Here is a 27,866-nt window from a genome sequence, read left to right on the forward strand (position 1 = left end):
CTGACTGGGCAGAAAAAAGTATAACTCCTGGGACTGCCCATAGGTGTACTTTTTTTCAGTCTAGTGTCCAATGGTCAAGAAAATCAGGAGCTGTGTCCGTCAATGAACGAAAGAGAAATATATATATATATATATATATATATATATATATATATATATATATATATATATATATATATATATATATATATATACATACACACAGTATATATTTTTAAAAAACGACCATTTTCGGTTTTGGTTTTTGCCAAGGGCATTATGAACTTTTGGTTTCAGTATCAAAATTTCCAGTCGGTGCACCTCTACCTCAAGCCATTCATAAACCATTTTTGCAGGGTGATAGGGCACAATAGCCTGCTGAATCCTTCCATCCATCCTTCCTTCCATGATGTGTACTTGGTTAGCAACAAGGTTTAGGTAGATGGTGTGTGTTAACATATTAACGTCTTGTCCTGTCCCTGCAGCTGAAAAACACCCCCACAGCATGATGCTGCCACCACCATGCTTCACTGTTGGGACTGTATTGGACAGGTGATGAGCAGTGCCTGGTTTTCTCCACACATACCGCTTAGAATTAAGGCCAAAAAGTTCTATTTTGGTCTCATCAGACCAGAGAATCTTATTTCTCACCATCTTGGAGTCCTTCAGGTGTTTTTTTTAGCAAACTCCATGCAGGCTTTCATGTGTCTTACACTGAGGAGAGCCTTCCGTCGGGCCACTCTGCCATAAAGCCCCGACTGGTGGAGGGCTGCATTGATGGTTGACTTTCTACAACTTTCTCCCATCTCCTGACTGCATCTCTGGAGCTCAGCCACAGTGATCTTTGGGTTCTTCTTTACCTCTCTCACCAAGGCTCTTCTCCCCGATAGCTCAGTTTGGCCGGACGGCCAGCTCTAGAAAGGGTTCTGGTCGTCCCAAACGTCTTCCATTTGAGGATTATGGAGGCCACTGTGCTCTTAGGAACCTTAAGTGCAGCAGAAATCTTTTTGTAACCTTGGCCAGATCTGTGCCTTTCCACAATTCTGTCTCTGAGCTCTTCAGGCAGTTCCTTTGACCTCATGATTCTCATTTGCTCTGACATGCATTGTGATCTGGAAGGTCTTATATAGACAGGTGTGTGGCTTTCCTAATCAAGTCCAATCAGTATAATCAAACACAGCTGGACTCAAATGAAGGTGCAGAACCATCTCAAGGATGATCAGAAGAAATGGAAAGCACCTGAGTTAAATATATGAGTGTCACAGCAAAGGGTCTGAATACTTAGGACCATGTGATATTTCAGTTTTTCTTTTTTAATAAATCTGCCACAATGTCAACAATTCTGTGTTTTTCTGTCAGTATGGGGTGCTATGTGTACATTCATGAGGAAGAAGAATGCACTTAAATGATTTTAGCAAATGGCTGCAATATAACAAAGAGTGAAAAAAATTAAGGGGGTCTGAATACTTTCCGTACCCACAGTATCTATCTATCTATACATATATATATATATATATATATATACACACATACATACACACACACACACACAGCCATAGCTCGGCCCCTATTTCCTCTTTGGCTCACTTGCTGCGATTGACAGCAGTGACAGTCAACGGCTCGCGCTGCTCTCTCAGCCAATGAGGGAGAATCTCCAGAGAGCCGGGGTTCTCGTGCACATCGCTGGATTGTGATGGCTTTCAGATAGTTATTTAGTGGGGCTTCTGCACAGAGAAGGTTTTTTTTTTCCCTTTATGCATGGAATGCATAAAGGTAAAAAACCTTGAGCCTTTATAACCACTTTACGTTATGGCTGATCAGTCTATATACACACACACATCCATCTACTCTAGAGTTCGTCATCTGAAATTGTTTGATATTATTCAGACAAGATTAGGAACACCCTCATGTTTCCAAAATAGAAGTAAACAAAATATTGTTTGTATTTACTAACAATTATATTGTTTCAACATTTGCGTTATTTAAAGAGGAAGTAAACCATGTGAAAAAAAAATGTAAAAAAAAAAAAAAAAAAAACCTGTAAAGACAGAGGCATAATGAGCTAGTATGCATCGCATACTAGCTCATTATTAAGTACTTACCTAAAAACGAAGCCCCCGCAGTCCCGACAGGATGGCCGTCCTGCTTCCTGGATCACGTCCTCCGGTCATCTGATTGGCCATTACATCACACTCGCGCATGCACGCGGGAGCCGCCGCTCACGGCATAGGGCTCTGAAGGAACGGCACGGGTGGCCGTTCCTTCAGAGCGCATGCGCCGATGAGGTCATCGGCTGCATGCACTGTAAATATCTCCTAAACAGTGCAAGTTTAGGAGATATTTATAGCACCTATAGGTAAGCCTTAATATACGGCTTACCTATACGTACAATATTAACAAAAAGTAAAGTGCGTATAAACCCCGTGGTCTGATGCAGGTGGTATATAAAAAAATATATATAAATGTACTTAAATAAGATTGCAATAATAAATATAATACAAATATAATTATGATAAATTAAAAATAGTGCAAGTTCATATATAGTGCAAGAAGTATACAAGTACTTTCATAAGTTTTCCTTAAAGTTCATGTGCAAAATAAGCTCATGTGCAAAAGGTTTATAATAATGTGACTGCTCGGTGATGAAAGTTCAAAATAAAGTGCACAGTGAGTGGTCTTCAGAGACATCTAGCCAATGACGAAACTCGTTAGATGAAACGCACGTCGTGACGTCACATGAGCTCGGTGGAACGCAAGCCGGAAGTGCCGCTCTCCACACCGTAGCTCGCACATGTGACAGCGTTTTATCCAATTTTTCTTGTTTCTACTCTACATTGGGACCTTGTTATGGCTTATCTGGATTTTGTGCAATAAATACATTTGTTGAAAAAACGGTACTGCACTATCTGGACCTTCCCTTTCTTTTACACATCCCTAATTGGAGGTGGATGACAGGAGGAGCGTTGCTGCAGGAAACGGTACCTATCTGGAGGGAACGCATCCCTGCCCTGGGGGGTCACCAAAGCTCTTATGGTCTTAGTGTCATAAGTCACATAGAAACCACGTAATCCGGGGAGTGTGAAATTTGTCTATCTTGTCACGGTGGAGCACAAGGAGGGACACCAGGGATAGAGTGGAAAACCCATCACGAAGCACCACTCACTGTGCACTTTATTTTGAACTTTCATCACCAAGAAGTCACATTATTATAAACCTTTTGCACATAAGCTTATTTTGCACATGAACTTTAAGGAAATCTTATGAGAGTACTTGTATACTTCTTGCACTATATATGAACTTGCACCATTTTTAATTTATCATATTTATTAATTATTGCAATCTTATTTAAGTACATTTATATATATAAATGGATTTTTGTAAGATCTTACCGTAAAATCCTTTTCTCTTAAGCTCATTGACAGACGTAGTCTTCTTGATTCTCAAGAGCTGGGTTATGTTGTCTCCGCAGGAGTAGGACTAGGCAGAAAGACAAAACGTTCTGGCTCCACCCTAGGGGCAGTCCCTGAGGGTATATCCTCCCTCTCTCTGCTACAGGGAATCAGTTCTGTTTTAAAGCAGTACAGAGAATTTAACCCAACCCAACTCAATGATAGAGGGGCGGGTACTACGTCTGTCAATGAGCTTAAGAGAAAAGGATTTTACGGTAAGATCTTACAAAAATCCATTTTTCTCTATCGCTCATTGACAGACGTAGTCTTCTTGATTCTCAAGAGCTGGGACATCCAGAAGCAGTGCCACAAAATGAGGGGTGGGATTGACAGAATCAAAATCCAATCTAGAAGGCCCAACCGGAGCCAACCAGAAGTATCAAAGGACTCATCGAGTAAACAGATGAGACCTACCCCACAAATCCTCGAGGTAGACCAACAGTCTCCTCAAACAGTGGCCTGCAGGAACCTTGCAGCCAGAAGAGGCATCTGACGATGCCATCACATAAACCTTATACAATATTGTAAAGGTATGAACCGACTACTAAACAGTCGCCTTGAAAACCTGAACCACTGACGCCTGATGGCGGAAGGTCCAGGAAACTCTAAGCGCCCGAGTAGAATGCGCCTTAACAGGGAACGGGGGATCCCGACCCTTAGATAAAATAAGCCTATACCACCGTCTGTCTGATCCATCTAAAGATGGTCGCAGCAGAACAGGCAACCCCTTCTTAGGGCCATCCGTGATCACAAACAGTGAATCCGACAGGCACCCTCTCTTCACAATACCCTCTCCACCGGGGTGGGGGTTTGTGGACGCCTCGACTCTCTGGTACCTGTCGTCCAAGCGAGACTTTTAACTCGCAAAGTCAGTCCCTCCACTGGGACTCCGTCGCGGCCGACCCATCGCGGAGCTCTGGTCTGCACGCGCTCGTAGGCAGAAACCGGGGTGACCACTGGATCTCAACATCCAGCCCGTCGCCCGGCCCCGCATACTTACTTGAATATGTCGCGGCCGACCAAGCGCAATGCCATGGTCTGCGCGCGCTCGTAGGCCGGCTGGGGTGACCACAAGTGTCGCCCAGTCCGGCATTTTTGCTTGAAGATCTTACAGGAAAAAAACACTGGAGAAAACTACCTAAAAAATGTCTTTTTTTTAAAGAAAAAAAGTCTTGCCAGGACCAAAAGATCCCAGCAAGGAACTTAGGTCCTTACTCCTGACTAGACAGAAAAAAACTGATTCCCTGTAGCAGAGAGAGGGAGGATATACCCTCAGGGACTGCCCCTAGGGTGGAGCCAGAACGTTTTGTCTTTCTGCCTAGTCCTACTCCTGCGGAGACAACATAACCCAGCTCTTGAGAATCAAGAAGACTACGTCTGTCAATGAGCGATAGAGAAATATTTTTTATATACCACCTGCATCAGACCACAGGTTTATATTTTCTTAATATTGTAACAATATAAATTAAGCAAGCGCTATAGGTAATCCTATATAAACAGATTACTTCACATTTGAGCACTCGCACTTTACTATAGCAGCTGCAAACCACATTTATTTATTTATAAGTTTTAGGTTTCTCCATTTGGCGCGGGAAATATACTTAGTATATTTTACTCCTCATTACCTATAGGTAAAAGTATTTAAAGTGGGTTTACAACCATTTTAATACCTGCATTAATTGTTGCTTGCAAACTGTTTGACAACGATTCTACACATTTTTGTAAAATGTAATGTTTTCCTAGACGAAAATGTAACCAAGGGCATACTCTGCAGGATACAACTATACTTCTCTTCAGTTAAGTTAATCCTGTGCTGATCACCAACTTCAGAAAAGTAAAGAAAATCTCTAGGGAGAGTATTTCCATCACTACAAAGATTAAGTTTTATGCTTTGTTGCTTTAACCTCTCCTACAGCCAACTCCTCACTTAAACTCTCTGTCTGCAACCATAAACTTCACATTCTTCATCCATATGCATGATCTTCTTCCAGTCATCAACTGAGAAATTTCAGTACCGATTGTGCCATGCTAAATATTTATCCTTTTTTTGCTGTCGAAGTAATTTGAACTGCCAGCGTCCCCTGAAGGCCAAAGTCTGCCAATTGCAAATTTATTTTCTTTTTCACTTATTTTTCTGAACACAGATCCAACATCCTAAAGCCATTTTAAATGTTTCTTCCATTTTTATCATTTCTAAATAATGCAATATTTTATATCTACAGAGTATGAAACTATTAGCTTTTAAGTGATGCAATTATATAAGTTGTAGGACACTAAATGTTTTGGGTATATCATTCAGAATAAAATCTTTTTTAGGAGTCAGCTGAAATAAATCGTATTTGAGCACCTTGTAGATGCTGGGGAACTGAAACATCTAACCACCTCTTATAACCTTTAGGGACTCTGCCCTTGAGGTCCTAGGTCTAACTTCTGCAGTTATCTCGAGGAAACCACTCCCTTTAGGAGTTTAAAATTCTAGCAGACAGAATATAACACAGGGAGTGAACATGCAAAGGTAAGGTCGAAACAGAGGCAATTCGGGACTTTTTTTCAACGTAAACACACTTTTTCAAATTTTTTTTCAATTTGAAACAAATTTGTAAACTTTTTTCAATTTAATTTTTTTGTCTTTCCGAAACCAGATAAAGGTGCTACATATGGGGCACATTACCTCACCCTGATTACAAAATATTCTGTAAAGTACTAATGTATACATTTTCTAAACTCAAAAGAAATTGTTAGAAGAGAGCCTTCAAAAGTTTTGGTAAAACATGCTTCCCCAAGGTATGCCTACTTCCTTGAGATCAAATGTGCATTACATTATTTACTTTAGAGGATATGGTTCAAAAATGGTTTCTGTAACCTTGCTGCCAACTGATATTTTTTGTATATATCAATTGAGAGTCAGATAAAACTTTTTATTCTTCCAATGGTCTGCTTTCTGTGTTCCATTGAGTACTTGCATAAAAGGCATCTGTGCATGGCATTCTTTTTACTGATCTGAATATTTATGCATTGTCATCTATAGAACTTTACACACAGCTGTGTAAAGATCAGTAACAGAACGATGAGTACAAAGCCGTAAAACAAACAAAAAAATGTTTTACCTTTGAATGCTGTCATTTATGCATGTGCACGCGTTTACGCGCATATATACTGCAATACTGGCAATGAACAATTTTACGCGCCTTTATGCTTTGTTTTTACAGAATATTTTGCTCAGGATCTTTTTGTCAAAAAAGGAAAAATGCCTACTGACGAGGAGGCCTGGTTTGTTAGATCATCACGTCTGCTGGAGGATCAGCGGCGGCTTTCTCGCATTGCAATCATGTCTTTTCATTATGTGAGTTCAATATATATGAATAAATATACTGTATTTATGCTGTTTTACACTTTAGTTTTTGCCCTTTGTTTATTTAATTTCCTATGTAGTTTTTGATTGAGAGAGATTGATCAGGAAGGGTTTGGAGGCCTTGGCTACCACCATCCTTGTCAGAGCGTTACTAGATTTATCATTTAGAGATCTCACACAGCTAGTAAAAGGTTTGAGCATAGTAGTGGAATCCTTGGGAATAATCATGAGCATGGAGTGTCCCTTTTTTAACGGGAGCTTAATTTTCATCAGAGGTTTTTTTTTTTTTTTTTTTTTTTAAAGAGGACTTTTGAATCTCTGGTAATTTGATCACAGTTACCAAAGCACTGTTAACTAAATTAATCACTATATATTGAAAGGGATAGCACACCAATCTTTGTGTTTTGATTTTAAGATCCTGAGTATAAACATCGGTAAGTTCTTACATTCGTGTGCAACTGGCCTGTACAGTGAACAGCACCTGTACTGCTTCAACCTCAACTGTTTTGGTGTGTGCAAAATTTCTCTTTTGAATAGCTTAATTATTGTGCAAAACATTTACAAAACTAAATGCACAGAAGAATATGACCCCAATTTAGAAATAAGTCAGGACACGGTGTAAAGTCGTCATAAAAACATAATTCAATGATTTGCAAATCTCATAAAACCATATTTTATTCACAAAACAGTAAACAGCAATTGTTTCAAATGTTAAAATGTACTATTTTAGGGTAAAAAAAAAAAAAAAAAAATAGGGTCGTTTTGAAATTGACGGCAGCAACACTTTTTAAAACAGTTGGGACAGGGCAAAAAAAAAAAGCTGGCAAATTATGTGGCAACAAGGAAGAGCTGGAAGAACATTTTGCAACTAAGTTAACTACATGCCGACCGCCCCACGCAGATTTCCTGCGGCAGGGTGGCTCGGCTGTGCATAATCAAGTAGATCTAGGTGGTTATGTGCACACGGTCTCGGCGGCGCGCCGCACTCCCGCTGTGATTAGACAGCAGGTGCCAGACCGCGGGAGGAGCAGGCTCGATCGTCGCCGGCCTCTCGCAATCTTTGGGGAAATTGACAGCTGAAAGACAGATTTCTGTGTGCCTGTCACAGAGCCCCCCCTCACAAGTTAGCAAGCACATCTAGGCTTACATTTAACCCCTTGATCACCCCCAGTCTTAACTCCTTTCCTGCCAGTGCCATTTATATACAGTAACAGTGCATATTATTTAGCACTGATTACTGTATTTGCCCTTGGTCCCCAAAAAAGTGTCACTTAGTGTAAGATTAGTCCGCCGCAGTCCCGCTAAAAATCGCTGATTGCCGCCATTACTAATAAAAACAAAAAAGAAAAAATCCAAAAATCTATCCCATAGTTTGTAAACGCTATAACTTTTGCACAAACCAATTAAAATATGTTTTTGGGGATTTTTTTTTACCAAAAATATGTAGCAAAATACAAATTGGCCAAAACTGATAAAAAAAATTAGATTTTTTAATTTTTTTTTATTGGGAAAGTTTTATAACAACTCAGCTCATTAGTTTTCAGATGCTATATTCTTTGTAATCTATGTGTGATACATTTCTTACTTGCCTAATGTATAAATGTTGTACAACGTAAACAATGTTTGAAAAAAATTTCATAAAAATTGTTAATAAAAAAAAAAATGCGCAGAGGTTCACCAATCTGTGAAAAGCTGTGTCTAAAAATTGTAAAAAAATTCAGAATTGTTCCTCAATGTAAAATTGTGAATAATTTAAATATATCTTCATCTACAATACATAATATCATACAAGAGATTGAGAATCTGGAGAAATCTCTGTTCGCAAGGATCAAGGCCAAAACTCAATATTGGATGCCCATGAACTTCAGGCCCACCGGCGGCACGGCATGAAAAAAAGGTGCAATTCTGTGATAATCATCATTACATGGGATTAGGAACAAGTCCAAAAAAAAAACACTGTTTGAAGTTGAACAGAGTTTTCTGTGCCATCCAAAAATGCAAGGTAAAGCTCTATCAAGCAAAGAAGTCATATCTGAACAAGATCCAGAAAAGCCTCCATCCTCCAGCTAAAACTCCAATAACTGAAGAGTAGGGGTTTTTTTGGTGTCTCAAGCCAAAATTTGGGACTTTGTGGGCAATTAGTAAATTAAATTCAAGAAATAAAATAATTGGGGTTTATTCTGTTATATACATATAAACCTACATCTCAATATTGTGAACATTAGTGTTTGGGTATAGGCCCAATGTATTGAAGAAAAAGAGAGATTCTAGTGAATCTGTGACATGTGTGGTAACTTGTGACATAAATCGGAGTATAATCTCTGCGTTTTCCTGTAGAATTTCCAGGAAAAGATGGTTCACAGAGTTCATCCGAGTCTGACGCGTTTCGGCTGTTAATCGCCTTTTTCAAAGAGTTTTTTTGTCACCCAGCTGTAATGTATAAACAATAACATTTCCGTTATTGCAAATATACATATAATTAGAGTTTCAAAAATAAATGAATAAAAGGAAATAGGGTATTTGTACACTTCTTTCTTCATATTTATAGTAATGTTGTCCATTGTTGGGAAGATTTGTATTCGAAGGCCCACAGGGTTGATATTTTCTTTAACGTATCTTTCAAACGATTTTATGTGCCAAAAGAGGGCTGATTTCCTTTCTAGGTGTTTTTTAAGAGTTCCGAAGTGTGCCATAATATCCGAGTTCTGTTGTTCCTGCCCTTGAAAACTTTTTTGAATGTCCGACATGAGGGCGCTCCATCCATCCCCCATCAGATCTCCTGTGGGTATCTCCTCCATTGTAGGAGTGAAGTTGACCTCAGCCTTGTTGGTTGGGGGATAAGGGGTTGGGGGAAATATATCCCCTTATTTCTTGTGAGTTTATCACAGAAAAGGGGGAAAGATTATTATCCAACCCTTCTAAATAATTTTCTTAATAGGGTACTGCTGAGCAACCCTATAGAAGTTTTTTTAGGGTAAATATATTATTTGTTTGTCTACCTGAGGATCAATGAGAGCATGGATGTATTATCCATCCGGTTCATTCAACGAGGGGGTGGTGGTTTTTGATCTTAAGGTAGTAAGAGTAGGTTTTTGCCTCCGTCCCTTATGTCTGAAGAGTAGGGGGTTTTTTGGTGTCTCAAGCCAAAATCTGGGACTTTGTGGGCAATTAGTAAATTAAATTCAAGAAATAAAATAATTGGGGTTTATTCTGTTATATACATATAAACATACATCTCAATATTGTGAACATTAGTGTTTGGGTATAGGCCCAATGTGATTGAAGAAAAAGAGAGATTCTAGTGAATCTGTGACATGTGTGGTAACTTGTGACATAAATCGGAGTATAATCTCTGTGTTTTCCTGTAGAATTTCCAGGAAAAGATGGTTCACAGAGTTCATCCGAGTCTGACGCGTTTCGGCTGTTAATCGCCTTTTTCAAAGAGTTTTTTTGTCACCCAGCTGTAATGTATAAACAATAACATTTCCGTTATTGCAAATATACATATAATTAGAGTTTCAAAAATAAATGAATAAAAGGAAATAGGGTATTTGTACATACATAGTTTTACTTTGTTTCAGCAAGAAAGCTTTCTCTGTATCCTCAGCAACTGCAACAAGGAACCGTAGTGTACCTTGGTCTGGAAAAATATATATTGTATATATATATGTTTAGTTTATATTTTGGTGTTTACACCGTGTAATTTTAGTTGTTCATTTACTCACAGATTAAGTATACACGTCCATATAAGCGTAACCCAATAGCTTGCAGCACTGTCATAGGAAGTTCATATGTATATTTTGTTAGGATGCTTCTTGCATCCAATTTATAATATAATTTGTATCAATGCTGTAAAGTAGCTCTTGTGGGTCTTTAAATGCCCATTGTAACTTACTTTTGCCAAGTAAAGGAGGGAGAGGTATTTTTCAGCGCCACAGGCAGGATGCAGCTCTTTCCTCATATAACGTTTCTAGAAGAGTACATGTGGATGGTTTCAGTGCTTTTACATCAATGGGTGTGTTTTTGCAGTATTTATTAGTGACTTCAAATAGTTTTGTATGGATCAATGAGATCCATATAACTTACGTTTTTATTGAAGAAAGGAAAAGAAATGGTGTGAGTAATCTTCTTCCAGAGCTGTAGATCGGCGTCCGTCCTGTTCCCTCGCCTGGAGGGAAGTGAGGAGAGACATCGGCTCCCCGGCCTTTTAAAGCCGTTCGCGCATGCGCGGTTAGCGCTGCACGTACTTGGCTTTATTAGTCAGTGACGTGGCATCCCCATACTGCGCAGGCGCCTGGGTGATGCGCGCGCAGTATGGACCAGTCTGGCTTGCGGCCGCCGACACGGAGAGAGAGACTCGGAATCGTCTGACCGCGGTCAGATGGGAAGATGACAGTTAACCCTTCCGGTCTCATTAGCAGCCCCTGTCTATTAGAACAGGGGCTTACCATGCCGGGAGCAGATCTGAGGATGGAGATGTTTTGCCATTTTGAAACAAAGTGTATATATTGAAAATAAAAAAAGGCAATAATTATTACAAAACATATAGTAATATATATATATATATATATATATATATATAAACACAGAAAATAGTTTTAACAGCAGTAATAATATGAGAATTACCCACAGTGTTTTTCAATGAGGGATGTTATTGGTGTGCCTAGTAGTCAGGCATATCAGAGATGTTTTCTCGGGGGTTTTTTGGGAACTCCTTATTCGAGAATCCTATATGGTCCTTTAGTTTCTTTTTAGGAGGTTGTTGGATCAAGCTTTTGGGATGGATGGATGGATGGATGGGATATCTCATTGTTAATTATGGTTGTTTCATTCTATCATTTGGTATTTTTTAAAAAACCAAAAGATAACTAAAAAAAGGTATTAATCTGTTTTACCTGAGGCAAAACCCTCAAGGAACGGTCTGAAACTTTCAGTTTCATTTAAACCTGGATAATTTGTGGCATTGAGACGCCTAATCCATCTCATTTCCATTTGCAAAAGTTTCTTGTTCCAGTCGCCTCCTCGTTGTGGTATGTGCATCCTTTCTAGGGCGATGAATGACACTTTAGGCATCTTATTTTTGTGGGTGTATTTGACATGTCTGCCTAAGGGTAGATGGAAGTTACAAATTTCCATACTATGGATATGTTTATTGATTCTTTTTCCCATTTCCTGTTTTGTTTTACCCACATAAAAAGATCCGCACTCGCATCTCATAAGATACACAACTCCCCTCGTCTTACAGTTTACGTAATGACGGGGTTTAAATTTCTCTCCATTTGGGAGGATAGTATTCGTGCATTTTTTGATCACGCTGCACTGTGCACAAGTGCCACAAGGGTATGTACCCTTGTCCTTGCAGGGATCATGTCTTCGTTCTTTGTATTCGCTGTGTGTTAGAGTTTGCTTAAGTGAGCCGGCTTTTCTGTAGGTAACAAGAGGGTTTTCGGATATAAAATCTTTTACCGTAGGATCTTCCTTTAGGATAGTCCAATGTTTTTGGAGAATTTGTTTAATTTTTTCATGTTCATTTGTAAATCTTAGAATAATCCGGGTTTTTTCTCCTTGTTCATTTGTTTGGCTGGCATTAGTGGTTTTGAATAGGATTTCCTGCCTTTCTCTTTTTTTGACTTTGTTGAATGCTTTCCTAAGTGTAGTTCTAGTATATCCTCTTTCAATTAGTCTACCTGTAAGGAGATTGGCCTCTTTCTGAAAATCGTCTTCCTTAGTACAATTCCTTTTCAACCTTAAGTACTGGCTGTACGGTATTGCCTTTTTCAGAGATGTTGGATGAAAACTTGGCGCATGCAGGATTGAATTTCCTGCTGTTTCTTTACGATAGAGCGATGTTTTGATGTTCCCATTGTGTTCTTTAAGTATCCATGTGTCCAAAAATGCAATTTTATTTTTATCGTAATTAAGTGTAAAATACATATTGTAATTATTAGTATTCATACTCTTAAGACAATCCTTAATTTGACATTCTGGACCTGTCCAGATGATGAAGATATCGTCCAAGAAGCGTTGCCACAGTAATATATTATTTACAAAGATATTGTTCTTCTCATCTGCTAAAAAATCGAGTTCCCAGGCGCCCAAGTATATATTCGCATAGGATGGTGCGCAGCTAGTTCCCATCGCAACCCCGCACGTTTGCAAGTAATAAGAGCCATCGAAGGTAAACACGTTGTGGTTCAAGATGAATTCCAACATCATTATGATGAATTCATTAAAGTTGTTGTCGCGGTCGCTCTGCTGTTTTAGCGTTTGTCTAATTACGTCTATTCCTTTTTTGTGGGGTATGTTATTGTACAAGGATTCTACGTCAATGGTGATGAGAAATGCGTCTTCTGGTATATTTAATCCGTCTAGTATTTGGAACAAGTGGACTGTGTCCCTAAGGTACGATGGAAGTTTTGTCACATGAGGCCTCAAATATGCATCAATGACTTTGCTTGTTGTCTCTGTAAGATTGCCATTTCCGGATACAATTGGCCTTCCAGGTGGGTTATCTTTATTTTTATGTATCTTGGGTAATGCATATAGGGTAGGAGTTCTGGGATGTTCTGTCCTCATATATGTCCATAGAGTTTCTGTGATCGTGCCTTTATTTAAGGCTTTATCCAATTTTTTGTAAAAAATCTTCTTTAAAAGTTTCCAAGATTATTGGTAATATTTTCCTGTAACATTTCTTATTATCCAGGATTTTTTGACACATTGTTTTATATTTTTCGTTATCCATCAATACAATATTACCCCCTTTGTCGGAGGGTTTGATAGTTATTTTCTCATTATCTTGGAGTTCTTTTAGGGCCTTTTTTTGGGGTTCTGTTAGGTTCTGTATTTTTGCTTGATCTTTAAGTTGATTTATTTCCTTTGTTGTTTCCCTTACAAATAGGGTGATCGCAGGATTAATATTCAATGGTGGAAAAATGTGTGATTTGTTCTTGAATTTACTGAGATGTGTCTCTCTTGGGGAATCTTCCTGATCTTCTTCTTCACTGTCAATTTGAGTATCCTCATCCGTCCAATCTTCCATGCCTCCTTCCTCCAATAACAGATTTAAATCACGGATTGCTCTGAACTCTGCTGCGGTGAATTTCGTTTGGGTTTCTTCGGTCGTTTGTTTTTTACTATACATTACTTTAAGGAGTAATTTCCTGGCAAAAAGATTTATATCTTTTATGGTTTCGAACCTGTCCGTTGTCCGATTAGGACAAAAGGAGAGGCCTAAGGTTAAAACTTCAGCTTGATCTGCTGTTAATATATGTCTTGAAAGATTGATGATGGTTTTTTCCTTATTTCCATTCATCTTGTAGATTGGGGTTGTTTGTTCGTTTGTTTCCCTAAAAAAACCCCTTTGTGATTTGGGGCCACTATCTTTGTTTCTTGGTCTTAGGAAAATTTGGTGGTGTTTTACAGGGGCTGTGCCCTCTTCCACATTTGGTATATTTGTTTCCGTAGTGTCTCCTCCATCTTGTGTGATCTCTTCTCTATCATCTGGATCAGATTGTTGGTCTTGTTGGGGCTGTTCTGTACCCCTTCTCCTTCTTTGTTGTTCCGTACCTGACGCATATGATGATGAATCTGATGAATAATATGGTCTATTTTGACCTGTTTTATATGCCATTTTCCTTGGTTGTCTATTGCTAGACCATTTATATGCGCGATTCTGGGTAAACGCGTTTTTGTCCCTCCAGTATTTTCTTTCCTTTTTTTTAAGTATTTCTCTACTAAATTCTTCTATATGCTCCTTAAGTTTTTTCTCCTGTTCGCTGTACAGGGATATCTTCTTAAGAGGGGTTAGTTGGTCATAAATTGATTTAATATCTTCATCCAAGCATTTCATTTGTCTGGTATACTCATCTTGTAATAATATCATTAATTTTTTTGAACATTCGTTTAGGATTGCTTCCCATTCTTTCTTCATATTTATAGTAATGTTGTCCATTGTTGGGAAGATTTGTATTCGAAGGCCCACAGGGTTGATATTTTCTTTAACGTATCTTTCAAACGATTTTATGTGCCAAAAGAGGGCTGATTTCCTTTCTAGGTGTTTTTTAAGAGTTCCGAAGTGTGCCATAATATCCGAGTTCTGTTGTTCCTGCCCTTGAAAACTTTTTTGAATGTCCGACATGAGGGCGCTCCATCCATCCCCCATCAGATCTCCTGTGGGTATCTCCTCCATTGTAGGAGTGAAGTTGACCTCAGCCTTGTTGGTTGGGGGATAAGGGGTTGGGGGAAATATATCCCCTTATTTCTTGTGAGTTTATCACAGAAAAGGGGGAAAGATTATTATCCAACCCTTCTAAATAATTTTCTTAATAGGGTACTGCTGAGCAACCCTATAGAAGTTTTTTTAGGGTAAATATATTATTTGTTTGTCTACCTGAGGATCAATGAGAGCATGGATGTATTATCCATCCGGTTCATTCAACGAGGGGGTGGGGGTTTTTGATCTTAAGGTAGTAAGAGTAGGTTTTTGCCTCCGTCCCTTATGTCTGAAGAGTAGGGGGTTTTTTGGTGTCTCAAGCCAAAATCTGGGACTTTGTGGGCAATTAGTAAATTAAATTCAAGAAATAAAATAATTGGGGTTTATTCTGTTATATACATATAAACATACATCTCAATATTGTGAACATTAGTGTTTGGGTATAGGCCCAATGTGATTGAAGAAAAAGAGAGATTCTAGTGAATCTGTGACATGTGTGGTAACTTGTGACATAAATCGGAGTATAATCTCTGTGTTTTCCTGTAGAATTTCCAGGAAAAGATGGTTCACAGAGTTCATCCGAGTCTGACGCGTTTCGGCTGTTAATCGCCTTTTTCAAAGAGTTTTTTTGTCACCCAGCTGTAATGTATAAACAATAACATTTCCGTTATTGCAAATATACATATAATTAGAGTTTCAAAAATAAATGAATAAAAGGAAATAGGGTATTTGTACATACATAGTTTTACTTTGTTTCAGCAAGAAAGCTTTCTCTGTATCCTCAGCAACTGCAACAAGGAACCGTAGTGTACCTTGGTCTGGAAAAATATATATTGTATATATATATGTTTAGTTTATATTTTGGTGTTTACACCGTGTAATTTTAGTTGTTCATTTACTCACAGATTAAGTATACACGTCTATATATAAGCGTAACCCAATAGCTTGCAGCACTGTCATAGGAAGTTCATTCTAGAAAGATCATATGTATATTTTGTTAGGATGCTTCTTGCATCCAATTTATAATAGAATTTGTATCAATGCTGTAAAGTAGCTCTTGTGGGTCTTTAAATGCCCATTGTAACTTACTTTTGCCAAGTAAAGGAGGGAGAGGTATTTTTCAGTGCCACAGGCAGGATGCAGCTCTTTCCTCATATAACGTTTCTAGAAGAGTACATGTGGATGGTTTCAGTGCAAAACTCCAATAACTGGTCTCTTCAATTCCCAAACTACTATGTGGTAAACATGGCCCTATCCAAACTGAGATGCGCTGCTGCCTTGAATTTCAAAATGACCTTATTTTTTTCTTAAAATGGTTTATTTTCTTAGTTTAAACATTTGTAAATAAAATATGGATTTATGAGATTTGCAAATCATTTTATTCTGTTTTTTTGTAGACTTTACACAGTGTCACAACTTTTTTTGGAATTAGGGTTGTAGAATAAGGAAAGGGTATATCTAACCTTGACATACATAACAAAACAGTTGACAAAACATGTAACCTCGATCAGATGTGTAATGTATGAACAGAAAAAGAATAAAAATGAAATGTAAAATTACACAGATTATAAAACACTTTCCATAAGAGTATACATACATTGTTCTTTGTGAAAACAAAGTACAGGTACAAGGATCATATTCGTGTTTCCTAGGTATGGTGAAGCCACATAGCAATACAGACATTAATAAATAATGTCAATATTATTATCAAACACCCACTTGCAGTAGTTCAGTAAGGGTAAGCCAGGAATGTAAAAACCCACATCACAAATTGTAGGTAAAAAATATGGTATATTGTACAAAGTATAATCAATTCTAATTGGCATATACATTATAGCCACAGATTGACACAAACATTAGCCAATATTATCAAACAATAAAGCCCCTTATGCCATGGAAAAACAAAAGACAATATTCAAGCAAACAAACTAGATAGATTACTAGCCAACAAACGTATCCAATAATACCAATCCCAGGGGATGGAACAAATGCAGGTCTCTCACAGGCCCCCCCCCCCATATGTGTCTGATCTCCGAGTGCCCCCAGGTATCTCTCTGTCAGGTCTCCTCCATAACATCCCCCCTATTGTACCTTTCTCTCTTATTTTAACCCTAGTTCCGTCTAACCACTTCTCTCTCATTCTTAGCATAGTTTCTTCTATCCACTATCATTGAGGGATCTCTTAATGGTCCAAACTGCACAAATCATATCTTTTTTTCATGAAAGTATTTGGATGGAAACTCAAGTCTCCTTTGTAATGACAATGCAATATTAATTACAATCTCTTCTTGCTTTTGAGATTCATGGCATCTCTTGCAAACATTATGTTCTCCATTTATCTTCACACCTGAACCTTTGAGTTGGCAAGTTTATAATACCCAAGACCTATCCCTTTCACAGGGACAGGACTTATTTACCTGCTCCCTGAAGACAAAGGGGCAATCCTAATTATAATGCATACTTATGAAGGCATCAACAGGAAAACCGCTCTTTCTTGGGGAACAGCTGTTGGTCTTGTAAGCAACAGACCAGTTCCTCAAACATCCATACCTTTGCCCTCATCACATTAATCCTATCTAAATATATTAATTACATATATTTCCTAAAACTATACTGTATAATTTATTGGGCAATCTAATTTCTTGAGCCCCTTTCACACGGGCGTTCCTTATTTCTGTTTTTCCTCTGTCTGTTGATGAATGAAAACCGGACACCAATGTATTTCTATGGGTAAGCGGATGATCATCCATTGATATCCACCTTCCTTAACATCCGTTTTTTTAAAACAGAAAAAGCCCTATCTTTCTTCTGTTAAAAAAAATGGAAGCAGATCTGATCTAAATGGCTGTCAATGGACAAACGGTCCATTTTTGCATTGGTGGTTAGGAGTCATCCTAACAACCAGTGACTCAGCTGGAGACCCCGCCCCTTTATTTACTTTAGCGGCTTCTCCCTGCACTGATTTGAAGCTGGCAAAAGGACAGATCCAGGTGATGTCACACAATGTAATTTGCTGCTGGCAAGTGACAGTTCCCTCTGCCAACACACTCCCCCCTGCTGGCAAGTTACAGATCCTCTGTCTACACAGTCCCCACGCTCTGTAAATACTGCTCCCCCCTGTTCTCCTGTCAGCAGGGAATTCCTCCCTGACAGATGTAAATATGGATGTACATAAATGGATGTAAAAACTAAAGTCTGGATCCATTTAAAAAAAAAAGTGACTGAACTGACGAAGCAAACAAAACACCCATGTGAAAGGGGCCTAAAACAAAGATTCCATATATTTTGGAATACTTCCTCCTTAACTAGCAACTATTTGGAATTTTTAAATGGTGTGGTAATAATAGTTTATCATCTAGTGTTATTTATATGCTAGCTCATGTTCCCATTTTCCTGTATGCTTAGATTTATAACTAGTGAATCTATTAAGCTGTTATAAATTCACCAATAGCCCTTATGTTTTAAAGAGACAGGTTTTTCTTTATTGAGACATCAGTGGCCCAGTCCGTTGCCTGTGAAAGTGATCAAGCAGCTTCACAGCCGCAGCCACCGGGACTGTTTATAAAACCTGCCACTGCCACAAGCCTTAGGTCGATGGCACCAAAAGGGTTGACCTATTGGCTCTAACTAGAACTTGTCTGACATCCTGAGCAATGGAGGAGCATCTAGCACATAGACCTCTGTGGGAAAGCTTTGAAAGTACAAAATGGCAATTGGATTACCTAAAAAGCAAGTTTTCACAGGGTAAATATAGGTGTGTAGACACTAAAACCTTCCCACATAGCAGCTCCGCCTGGTGCTCAGACCTCGAGGCTGCTGACACCTCCAACACAACAGAAAAAGGGATAGTCGGCACTCAGGACGACATCCAAAAAATAGTGTTCCTCTATTGAAAGGACACATACAACTATGTAAAAACAGCCTACGCATTTTGGACATTAGTCATGGCTAAGGACTAATGTCGGAAATGCCTAGGATGTTTTTACAATGTTGTACAACACTTTTTAATAGAGGAATACAATTTTTTGGATGTCATTCTGAATGCTGACCCTCCCTTTCCTTATTTAGGTTTTTATAGGGTGCACCACATTAACGGGAGCAAAGGAATTTCCTTTGGATGTTTCTGAGCAGGACATAAGGAAGGAAGGACGGATGATGTCCGTCCTGGTTAAGGTGGAAGAAAAGACCACTTTTGGGAGGAAAGAGACTTAAGGTCTAAAGACAACCTCGTCCAACACTTAGAATAGCTACTTACAGGATAAGAGCACTAACTCACAGAGGTCAAAGCAACAAGAAAAGCTACTTTGCGAGTAAGGGAATATCTCTAAAAGGTTGAAAAATTTGCCTCTGTAGAGCCAAGAGAACTAGATTAAGGTCCCAGGGTAGTCACCAGTGAGAGTGATATGTGCTACATCCTAAACAAAGGCCCTAACTAAGGAGTAAGAGGTCAAAATGTCTCTAGAGCAGCATGGTCAGGGCTGAGATTTTAGCCCTTCAAATGGTACTCAAGGTCAGATACTGATCAAGACCAGACTGGAGAAAAGACAGAATATAACCCAGGGAGTACTTTCAAGGATGAAAGTTGCTTGACTTGCTCCAAGCAAAAGAGACCTTCCATGGGTGATGGTAGACTTTATGCAAAGCCAAGTTCCTAGCCTTCAAGAGAATGGGGGCAACCATTTCTGATAGCACCCCTTCTCTTAAGAGTAATCAAGAAACAGAAGAGAATACTGGCTTCTGGGACAGAAGATCTGGACGATCTGGAAGGGCCCACAGAACATCTACCACAAGTCAGTCAAAGTACCCATGTCCTGGGCCAATTTGATGCAATGAAGGTCACCAGAATGCCCTTCATTTCGATCCTGTCATGCAGATGAGGGAGAGTCTGGAGGGATGGAAAGGACTAAGTAGATCAGGTTGAACTGATTGCACAGGGTCACAAGAGCGACCACAGTGAATGCCCCAGGGTCCCTGGACCTGGTAACAAATCTGTCCAGTTTGTTGTTGAGCATGGATACCAGAAGATCTACATCTGGCATCCCCCACCTGTGGCAAACGGTTTGAACCCCCACTGGAGGGAGAATCCATTCTCCTGGATCTCAATGAGGACTGAGAAAGTCCACCTGCCAATTTTCCACCCCTCAGATGTGGACGATAGAGATTAAAGGTTGATGTAGACCATGGCTCTGGAACTGTCATAAACAGGCCAAAGAAAAAGAACACAAAAACACAGGTATTGATGGTGAGGTGGAAAAATAGGCATGTGGAAGAAAGCATCCTGGATGTCCAGAGGGCAGAAAATCCTCTGGAAGGATGAAGGCAATGACTGACCTGGCAGTTTGTTCACGTGGAACGTTTGAACCCATAGAAGCAAACTGAATGTCTTCAGATCCAGAATGGGCGAGACTACTCTGTTCTGTATTTCAACTGTGAAAAGGTTTCAGCCGAAACTCGCTCTTAGCAAAGGGGTAGTGACCATTTAAGAAAAGAACAGCTGGGCAGCAATCAGCAGATTCACCCCCAGTGACAGGGAAGCAGACGTGTTTCAGAGCAAGAAGATAGGAGACTGGGTGCGAAACTCCAGTTTGCAGCCTCTGGAAATTACTTTACAGGCCCAAGCATCTGATAATTTCTGGGACCAGAAAGCAGACAGACTTTCCTTCCAGTCTTAGAAGTAGGAGTGTCCCATCACTGGAAAAAGCCTTTGAACCAGTCTTGGTTGGTTTGGTGGAACATGTGAAGGACTGGGAGGAAAGAAAGGAATCTTGCCTAACCTCACAAGTAGGTGGCCTACTGGTAGAGATGCAAGCCATTTTCTGTTGGGGGAAGAGAACTTTAGGAGGGAACTAGGATTTCGGACCATCGTTCTCCCAGGAACTTGAGCACGGGATTATCCTCCAAAAGGGCCGTAAGGGTCTTGTTATGAAAAAATACAGGATCTACCAAAGTAATCACCTACTTTGGAAGGAAGCTTTCCAAAAGTGAAAATGTTCTCTGCGTGAGGACAATCCCCATACATACCAGTGAGTGCACCAGGGAAGTATGAGTGGGTTAAGAGAGCCTCATGCTTGATACCTTGGGGTAAACATACTCCAGCTACTCTAATGCTATGCAGCAGCATACAGAGTCAAGAAAAAGGCACTTATGGTATCCTTAAGATCTACTACAGGCATGTCATTCTGATCGGATTCCTCAGAAAAAGAATCTTCCTCAGCTACCATCATCTCCCTCCTTTCTCCTCAGGTGACATGTCTGGCCCAAGAAAAAAAAAAAAAAAAAGACTGATTTAAGAGGGGAGGTCAAATGTGCACAGCTGTGACCCCTACTATCTATGGCCTTAATAAAGCCAAAAATTCTACCCATGAAAACTGACATTGCACATGAAAATTATCCTCTGGATAGGAATGAAGAAGCTGTTGTGGTAAAAGAATGGCCAGAGGAAAACAAGAGGTCACATTGGGAGCAATTGTCACAGTAAAGAGTAAGTACGAGCTGAGCCTGAGATAGCAAGTCCACCTGACTATTTCCTCTTGCTTAAGAATGGACATGCTTGAGGTATTTACAACCTCTGCAGCAGTAGAGAGGGAGGGGAATTCCTCAGTGCCAAGCACTTAGAGACTGCTGTAAATGCAGGTAGTTTGGTAACAATCACTACACTGTGCCACCAGTGAGTCAGGAAACGATGCCGGTCCAAAGTCACACCCAGAAAGAAGAAGAGGCAGGACAAGAAGCTGCAGTAACCCTATTGAAAAGTGATGCAGGTGCAGTAGCTGCTCAAGTCACGCAGTGTCACTAGGCTCCACAAGGAGGAGGCACACATTATTGCTGGCAAAGATGCAAAATTACAGACAAAAATGGTATCAAACTGAATGAAACCCCAGTGCTGCCTGTTATTTCCAATTTTGGAGTTTTAGATTAGAGATAAAATGCTTATATTTTCTGTTAAAAAAAAAAAGGTATGGGTCTGGCCCAAACCATATGAAGTTGTGAATGCAGCCCATGTAGAAACAGAAGCCACTATTGGGAAGTGCTCAATATCTGGAGGCTTGCTTTCACACGCCAACACATTAATCTCAGTAATTATTTCTATAAATATTTTAATATAATAAAGAATGAATGCATGTAAGATATTTCATGTGCCTTTTTGTTTACCATGAGTATTTAGTTCCAAGGAATGGACCTCTCTTAAAGGGTTGGGCAGGAATTCTTTTTCCTGTGTAGCAAAATCGGTAACAGTTGCCAGGAGGTTCATTTCTGCCATACTCTGGATCAAAATGCAGGAGCCAAGCATATCTGAACTTGATGAACGTGATTCTTAATAAAAAAACAAATTAATACTGTAAAATCAACATGGACATACTAGAGTTAACTTAATTAGTTTGCCACGTTTTGGTGCATTGCATGGTGTGAGTTTTGGTAACACTCTTAGAAGCAATAGTATTACATGCCACAGGACCCTGATGTAGAGACTGCCACAAGTTCCATATAAAGCGCCTGTAAACGCATATCACCACAGTATAGAGCCTGTTCTTTTTCAGTAACCCTATTAAAGGACTAAAGAGTAACTTTGGCCAGGCTGTGAACATGAGATTTTTTGAGGTTTTACAGTATTACATCAAAAAGTAGAGGCAAACATGGAATACAAAAAAAGAAGATGGTAATACAGGAATGGATTCCGTACATAAGGTGTAGAGTACGATTGTAGTAGAATTTTTAATCAGAGTGAACAAAATAAAACCAAGATAGGTCGTTTAAGGCTTGTTGACACAACTAGTGATAAAACATGACGTTCAAAAGGAGGAGTGTCACTTGTAACATTGAAGGGTGAAACCAAGCAAGCAGGCGAGTGGACAAACCTACATTTTTTACATTTCATTAACAAGCAGTAAATGAACTTTTACCAAATGAGTGTTTGCATGCTGCACACAGTAAAGCAGTTTGTGCTTTAAAAGGTTACTGTGGCAAGTATATTGACATTTAAACAGTTTTTATATGTACAAAAACAGTAACTTGGCTTTACATCAAGCCTTCATTGACATTTGTAGCTGCAGGCACTGTAGAGCAATTCATCCTCTAAATTTCAAGTAGAAGCATTTAAGTCTTTCGGGTCCATTCAGCAGCTCCAGCCTTCCAGGCATCTACTCGGTTTACTTTCACATTCTGAAAAACTCACTGCTGGGAGGAGAAGATGGGCTGGCTTAGAGAAGAACTACAGTGCTTCTGCGGTAAAGAATGAAGATGAATTTCTCCACAGTGTCGGCAGCTACATAGGTCAGCGAGGGCTTGTTTTGAAGAAAACTTTCTGTTTTGTACAAACTTGATAGTCCAAAGTCTGGCCACAAAAACACTTTAAAGTGCAAATAAAATATTTAAAAGATAAGTAAATGAACAGAAGGTGAAACTGCTTTATTCTGCATGCAAACACTGTCTGTAAATAACAGCTGTTTGGATCCTGTAACCTTCTGTGCTGCCCAAAGTTACACTCTAGTTTAGATGCATCTCAAGTTTATACATATAAGCACAAAATACCCATGCTGAAATAAATATAGCCAACAAACATTTAAAAATAAGTATCAAAAGAAATGAACAGCATTACTGAGCAGCTTACAGTGCCTTGAAAAAGTATTCATACCCCTTGAAATTTTCCACATTTTCTCATGTTACAACCAAAAACGTAAATGGATTTTATGTTACAGATCAACACAAAGTGGCACATAATTGTAAAGTGAAAGGAACAATCAATAGTTTTCAAAATTATTTACAAATAAATATCTGAAAAGCGTGGCGTTCATTTGTATTCAGCCCCTTTACTCTGATACCCCCAGCTAAAATGTAGTGGAACCAATTGCCTTCAGAAGTCACCTAAATAGTAAATAGAATCCACCTGTGTGCAATTTAATCTCAGTATAAATACGGCTGTTTTGTTAAATGAAAACCATAAAAAGTCCTGTTTGCGAGAAGCCATGTGGGGGGCACAGCAAACATGTGGAAGAAGGTGCTTTAGTCAGATGAGAACCTTTGGCCTAAAAGCAAAAAATGCTATGTATGACAGAAAACTAACACTGCACATCACCCTGAACGCATAATCCCCACCTTGAAACATGGTGGTGGCAGCATCATGTTGTAGGGATGCCTTTCTTTAGCAGGGACAGGGAAGCTTGTCAGAATTGATGGGAAGATGGAAGGAGCCAAATTCAGGGCCATCTCAGAAGAAAACCTGTTAAGAGTCTGCAAATGACTTGAGACTGGGGCGGAAGTTCACCTCCCAGCAGGACGAGGACCCTAAACATACAGCCAGAGCTACAATGGTATGCTTTAGATCAAAGCCTAATCTCATGTGTTGGAATGGCCCAGTCAATATACAGACCTAAATCCAATTGAGAACCTGTGGCAAAACTTGAAAATTGCTGTTCACAGATGCTCTCCATCCAATCTGACAGAGCTTGAACTATTTTGCAAAGAAAATGGGCAAAAATGTCACTCTCTCGATGTGCAAAGCTGGTAGAGACATACCCAAAAAGACTTGCAGCGAATGGTGGTTCTACAAAGCATTGACTCAGGGGGGATGAATACAAATGCCATGTCAAACTTTTTACATATTTGTAAAAAAAATGTGAAAACCATTTATCATTTTCCTTCCTCTTCACAATTTTGTGGCACTTTGTGTTGGTCTATCAAATAAAAATGTTTTTGGTTGTAACATGCAAAAATGTAGAAAATTTCAAGGGGTATGAATACTTTAAAGCACTGTATATGATCAGACTGTGAAAATGAGGCTAAAATACACTGTCACATTGCAGTCTGTGTTTCAGGAAGACATTATATTTTCACCAGTATAATTTATTGATCAAGAAGAATTGAAGTTACTGAGAAATTTAAATGTTTTGCTTTGTGTTTCAGACCAGTTGGTAGTGACAAGGGTAATTTTTCTGTACAATTTTATATGGATAGGAAGTTTCTATCTTCTGGTAAACAAAATTAATCATTTCTGACTATATAAGGGCTTTCCAATGTTCCTTTAAGTTATAGTGTTCTTTAACAGAGCTGATATAATGACATATATAGTGAAGGTCCTCAAATACACATTGTGAGTTTCCCATTTCTGATCAGCATTTCAGAGCATTATAATGGCTCAGAAGTTAGCCCCAATAAATCAATCTTTGTTTGTGTTGGTGCGGCTTTAACCACTTCAGGCCTAGAAGGTATTACCCCCTTAATGACCAGGCCATTTTTGCGATACGGCACGGCGTTGCATTAACTGCTAATTGCACAGTCGTGTGACGCTGTACCCAAATAAAATTGATGTCCATTTTTCCCACATATAGAGCTTTCTTTTGATGGCATTTGATCACCTGTGATTTTTATTTTTTGCGCTATAAACGAAAAAAGACCGATAATATTGAAAAAAAAATACATTTTTTACTTTCTGCTATAAAACATTCCCAATAAAAAAAACAATTTTTTTATCAGTTTAGGCCAACTTGTATTCTGCTACATATTTTTGGTAAAAAAAAATCCCAAAAAGTGTATATTAAATTGGTTTGCGCAAAAGTTATAGTGTTTAAAAACGATGGGATTTACAGACTTTTTTTTTTAATGGTTTTTATTAGTAATGGTGGCGATCAGCGATTTTTAGTGGGACTGCGACATTCCGGTGGACAAGGGAGTAGTGTGGCGAGTCATGCGCTGTCTAGGGAGAACGATTTAAAAGGGTTGGTGTAGGTCCCAGATGCTGCTAGTACCAGAACTGATAACCATACAGTGTCAAAAAATCATCAGGGGTGAAGAAGCCACGTGACGCGGAAGTGGCGTAATGCGTAGGGACGCTCGGACCGGAAGTGACGCACATTGCGGAAGTGAGGACTGCGATCCCACTCCGATGCTACTTTATGCGCTTGTTTTATTCAACAAATGTGAGTGTTTTTAACCTTATTTAAATAAAGCACCCCGTTATCCATGACACACTTGCACTATTTCGAGCCTTTGTTTTGAGATCCACTGACACCGCTGGGAGCCTGGAGAGGGAGAGGGAGAGGGAGCCAACCCACCCGCAGCAGCCCAGATATCTGGCCCTAGTGGAGCACGATATAGGATTGGAGAGGAGCCCCCTGGATTAACTATAAGGCCTTTACCCTTAGACCTTAAGGTGAGCTGCTAGAACACTTAGAGGGGTTGAGGAGAAGCACCCCACTACCCTAAGCACGGTGTTAGGTGAAGGAGCAGCACCTGTGGATAATTCCCCCCACTTGAACACTTACCCTAACCATTTGGACTATATTTCACCCAGACTGTTGTATTTTTGTGGAGCACAGAGGACACTTTAACTTTGTCTAATATATTTATTTATATGCACCTGAGCACTTTATCTGTCACTATAGCATTATCAGCACTATAAGGCTCGGTACACACTAGGGCGACCTGTGAGGCGACCTGGTCGCCTCACAGGTTGCCTCCCATAGAGAAGCTGCGGACCCGTTCTAATAGGAGCGACACAAGTCGCTCCGACCTAGAAAAAGGGTCCGGAACTTCTTTGGGGCGACCAGGAGGCGACCGCCATAGACTTCAATGTTATGAAGTCCGTGGCGGCCAGTCCGAGGTCGCGGCGTGCTGCTCGCACCGCGACCTCGGAGGTCGCCACCCGAAGTAGCGTCGCGGTAATGTGAACCGGCGCTAAGTGGTTTTCTATTTTCTTATTTATTTATATACTTTTAGAGTGCCGTGTCAATATTTTACCACTGTGGTATTTTTTATTTGAGTACGGATTTATCTTATTTATTTAAATCACCCACACATGTTATAGTTCCCTTCTTTTATTGTGACAGGCATTTATACTAAGCACAGTTCATACACTATCAACCCAGAAGCGCATTATTCCGGTGGACAAATCTGACACTAAGTGACAATTTTTTGGGACCAGTGACACCGATACAGTGATCAGTGCTAAATAATATACACTATTACTGTAAAAATGACACTGGCAGGGAAGGGGTAAACATCAGGGGCGATCAAGGGGTTAAGTGTGCTCCTAAGGAAGGTTTTTTAACGGGGGGGGGGGGGGGGGGGGAATGGACTAATTGCCATAGGAGAAAGATCAGTGTTCCTGATTACTAGGAACACATGATCTCTCCCTTCTTGTCTGACAGAACAGCCATCTGTCTTGTTTACATAGGCAGACAGCTGTTCTGTCAGTCTCCTTGACAATTGCGGAAGGGCGGCGGCGATTGCGGCCACTGGTCCCACGGACTGACTCCTGCTGTGTCTAATCACAGAGAGAAGGCGACTCCGGTGGCGCACACGCGCCCCCTAGAGCCTTAAAGCAAAATCACGTACATATACGTGGTTTTGCGCTTAAGGGCCGCCCTGCAGCAGTATATGTACGGTGGGCGGTCCTTAAGTTGTTAAAGTGCAATTCCACTTTTTCAGCCAAAATGGGACAACACCTACATTATATTTGTTAACTGTTCCCATTCACATAGCTTAAACTTAACAAAATACTGAGAATTGCTGCTTACCTTTTTATTTGCCCTTTTCTGAAAAAGACAAAAAAAAAAAAAAGCTTTCCCCTTTTATGTAATGCTAGGAAAGGGGTTGGCAGATCTTTCTTTATCAATTATAAACAAATTGTGCACACAGTGTGTCCTAACAACGGGATAGGGAACTCAAGCCTTGGCTTGTACATTGTATGCTAATAAACTTTTATATCAATCTGTTCCTTGTAAATTATTCTTAATATAAGCTACCTTATATATTGTGATCTCAATGTAGATCAAGTGCACTCCTTTTTCTGTGAACTCTTTCACTTAAAGGGTACGTTTGACGCGTTTCGCCATCCAATCAGCTACGGAAGACGCCTTGGATGGCGAAACGTGTCTAG

The 27,866-nt window shown here is 39.6% G+C and overlaps 1 protein-coding gene across 12 annotated transcripts in view; it reads right to left on the reverse strand.

Annotated features, from left to right (window-relative positions):
• Window positions 1-27,866, reverse strand: part of SRPK2 (SRSF protein kinase 2) — a 291,812-nt gene that overhangs the window by 35,696 nt on the left and 228,250 nt on the right. For 5 of the 12 annotated variants that reach the window (XM_082254422.1, XM_082254421.1, XM_082254417.1 and 2 more), the window contains one exon: window positions 22,145-22,306. The exons of the other annotated variants lie outside the window; for them this stretch is intronic. In XM_082254422.1, the coding sequence (XP_082110548.1) occupies window positions 22,145-22,306 (162 nt within the window). The remainder of the gene's footprint in view (window positions 1-22,144; window positions 22,307-27,866) is intronic. 12 annotated transcript variants of the gene reach the window in all.

Source organism: Pelophylax lessonae, assembly GCF_965119305.1.
Source record: "Pelophylax lessonae genome assembly, chromosome: 4".
NCBI lineage: Eukaryota > Metazoa > Chordata > Amphibia > Anura > Ranidae > Pelophylax > Pelophylax lessonae.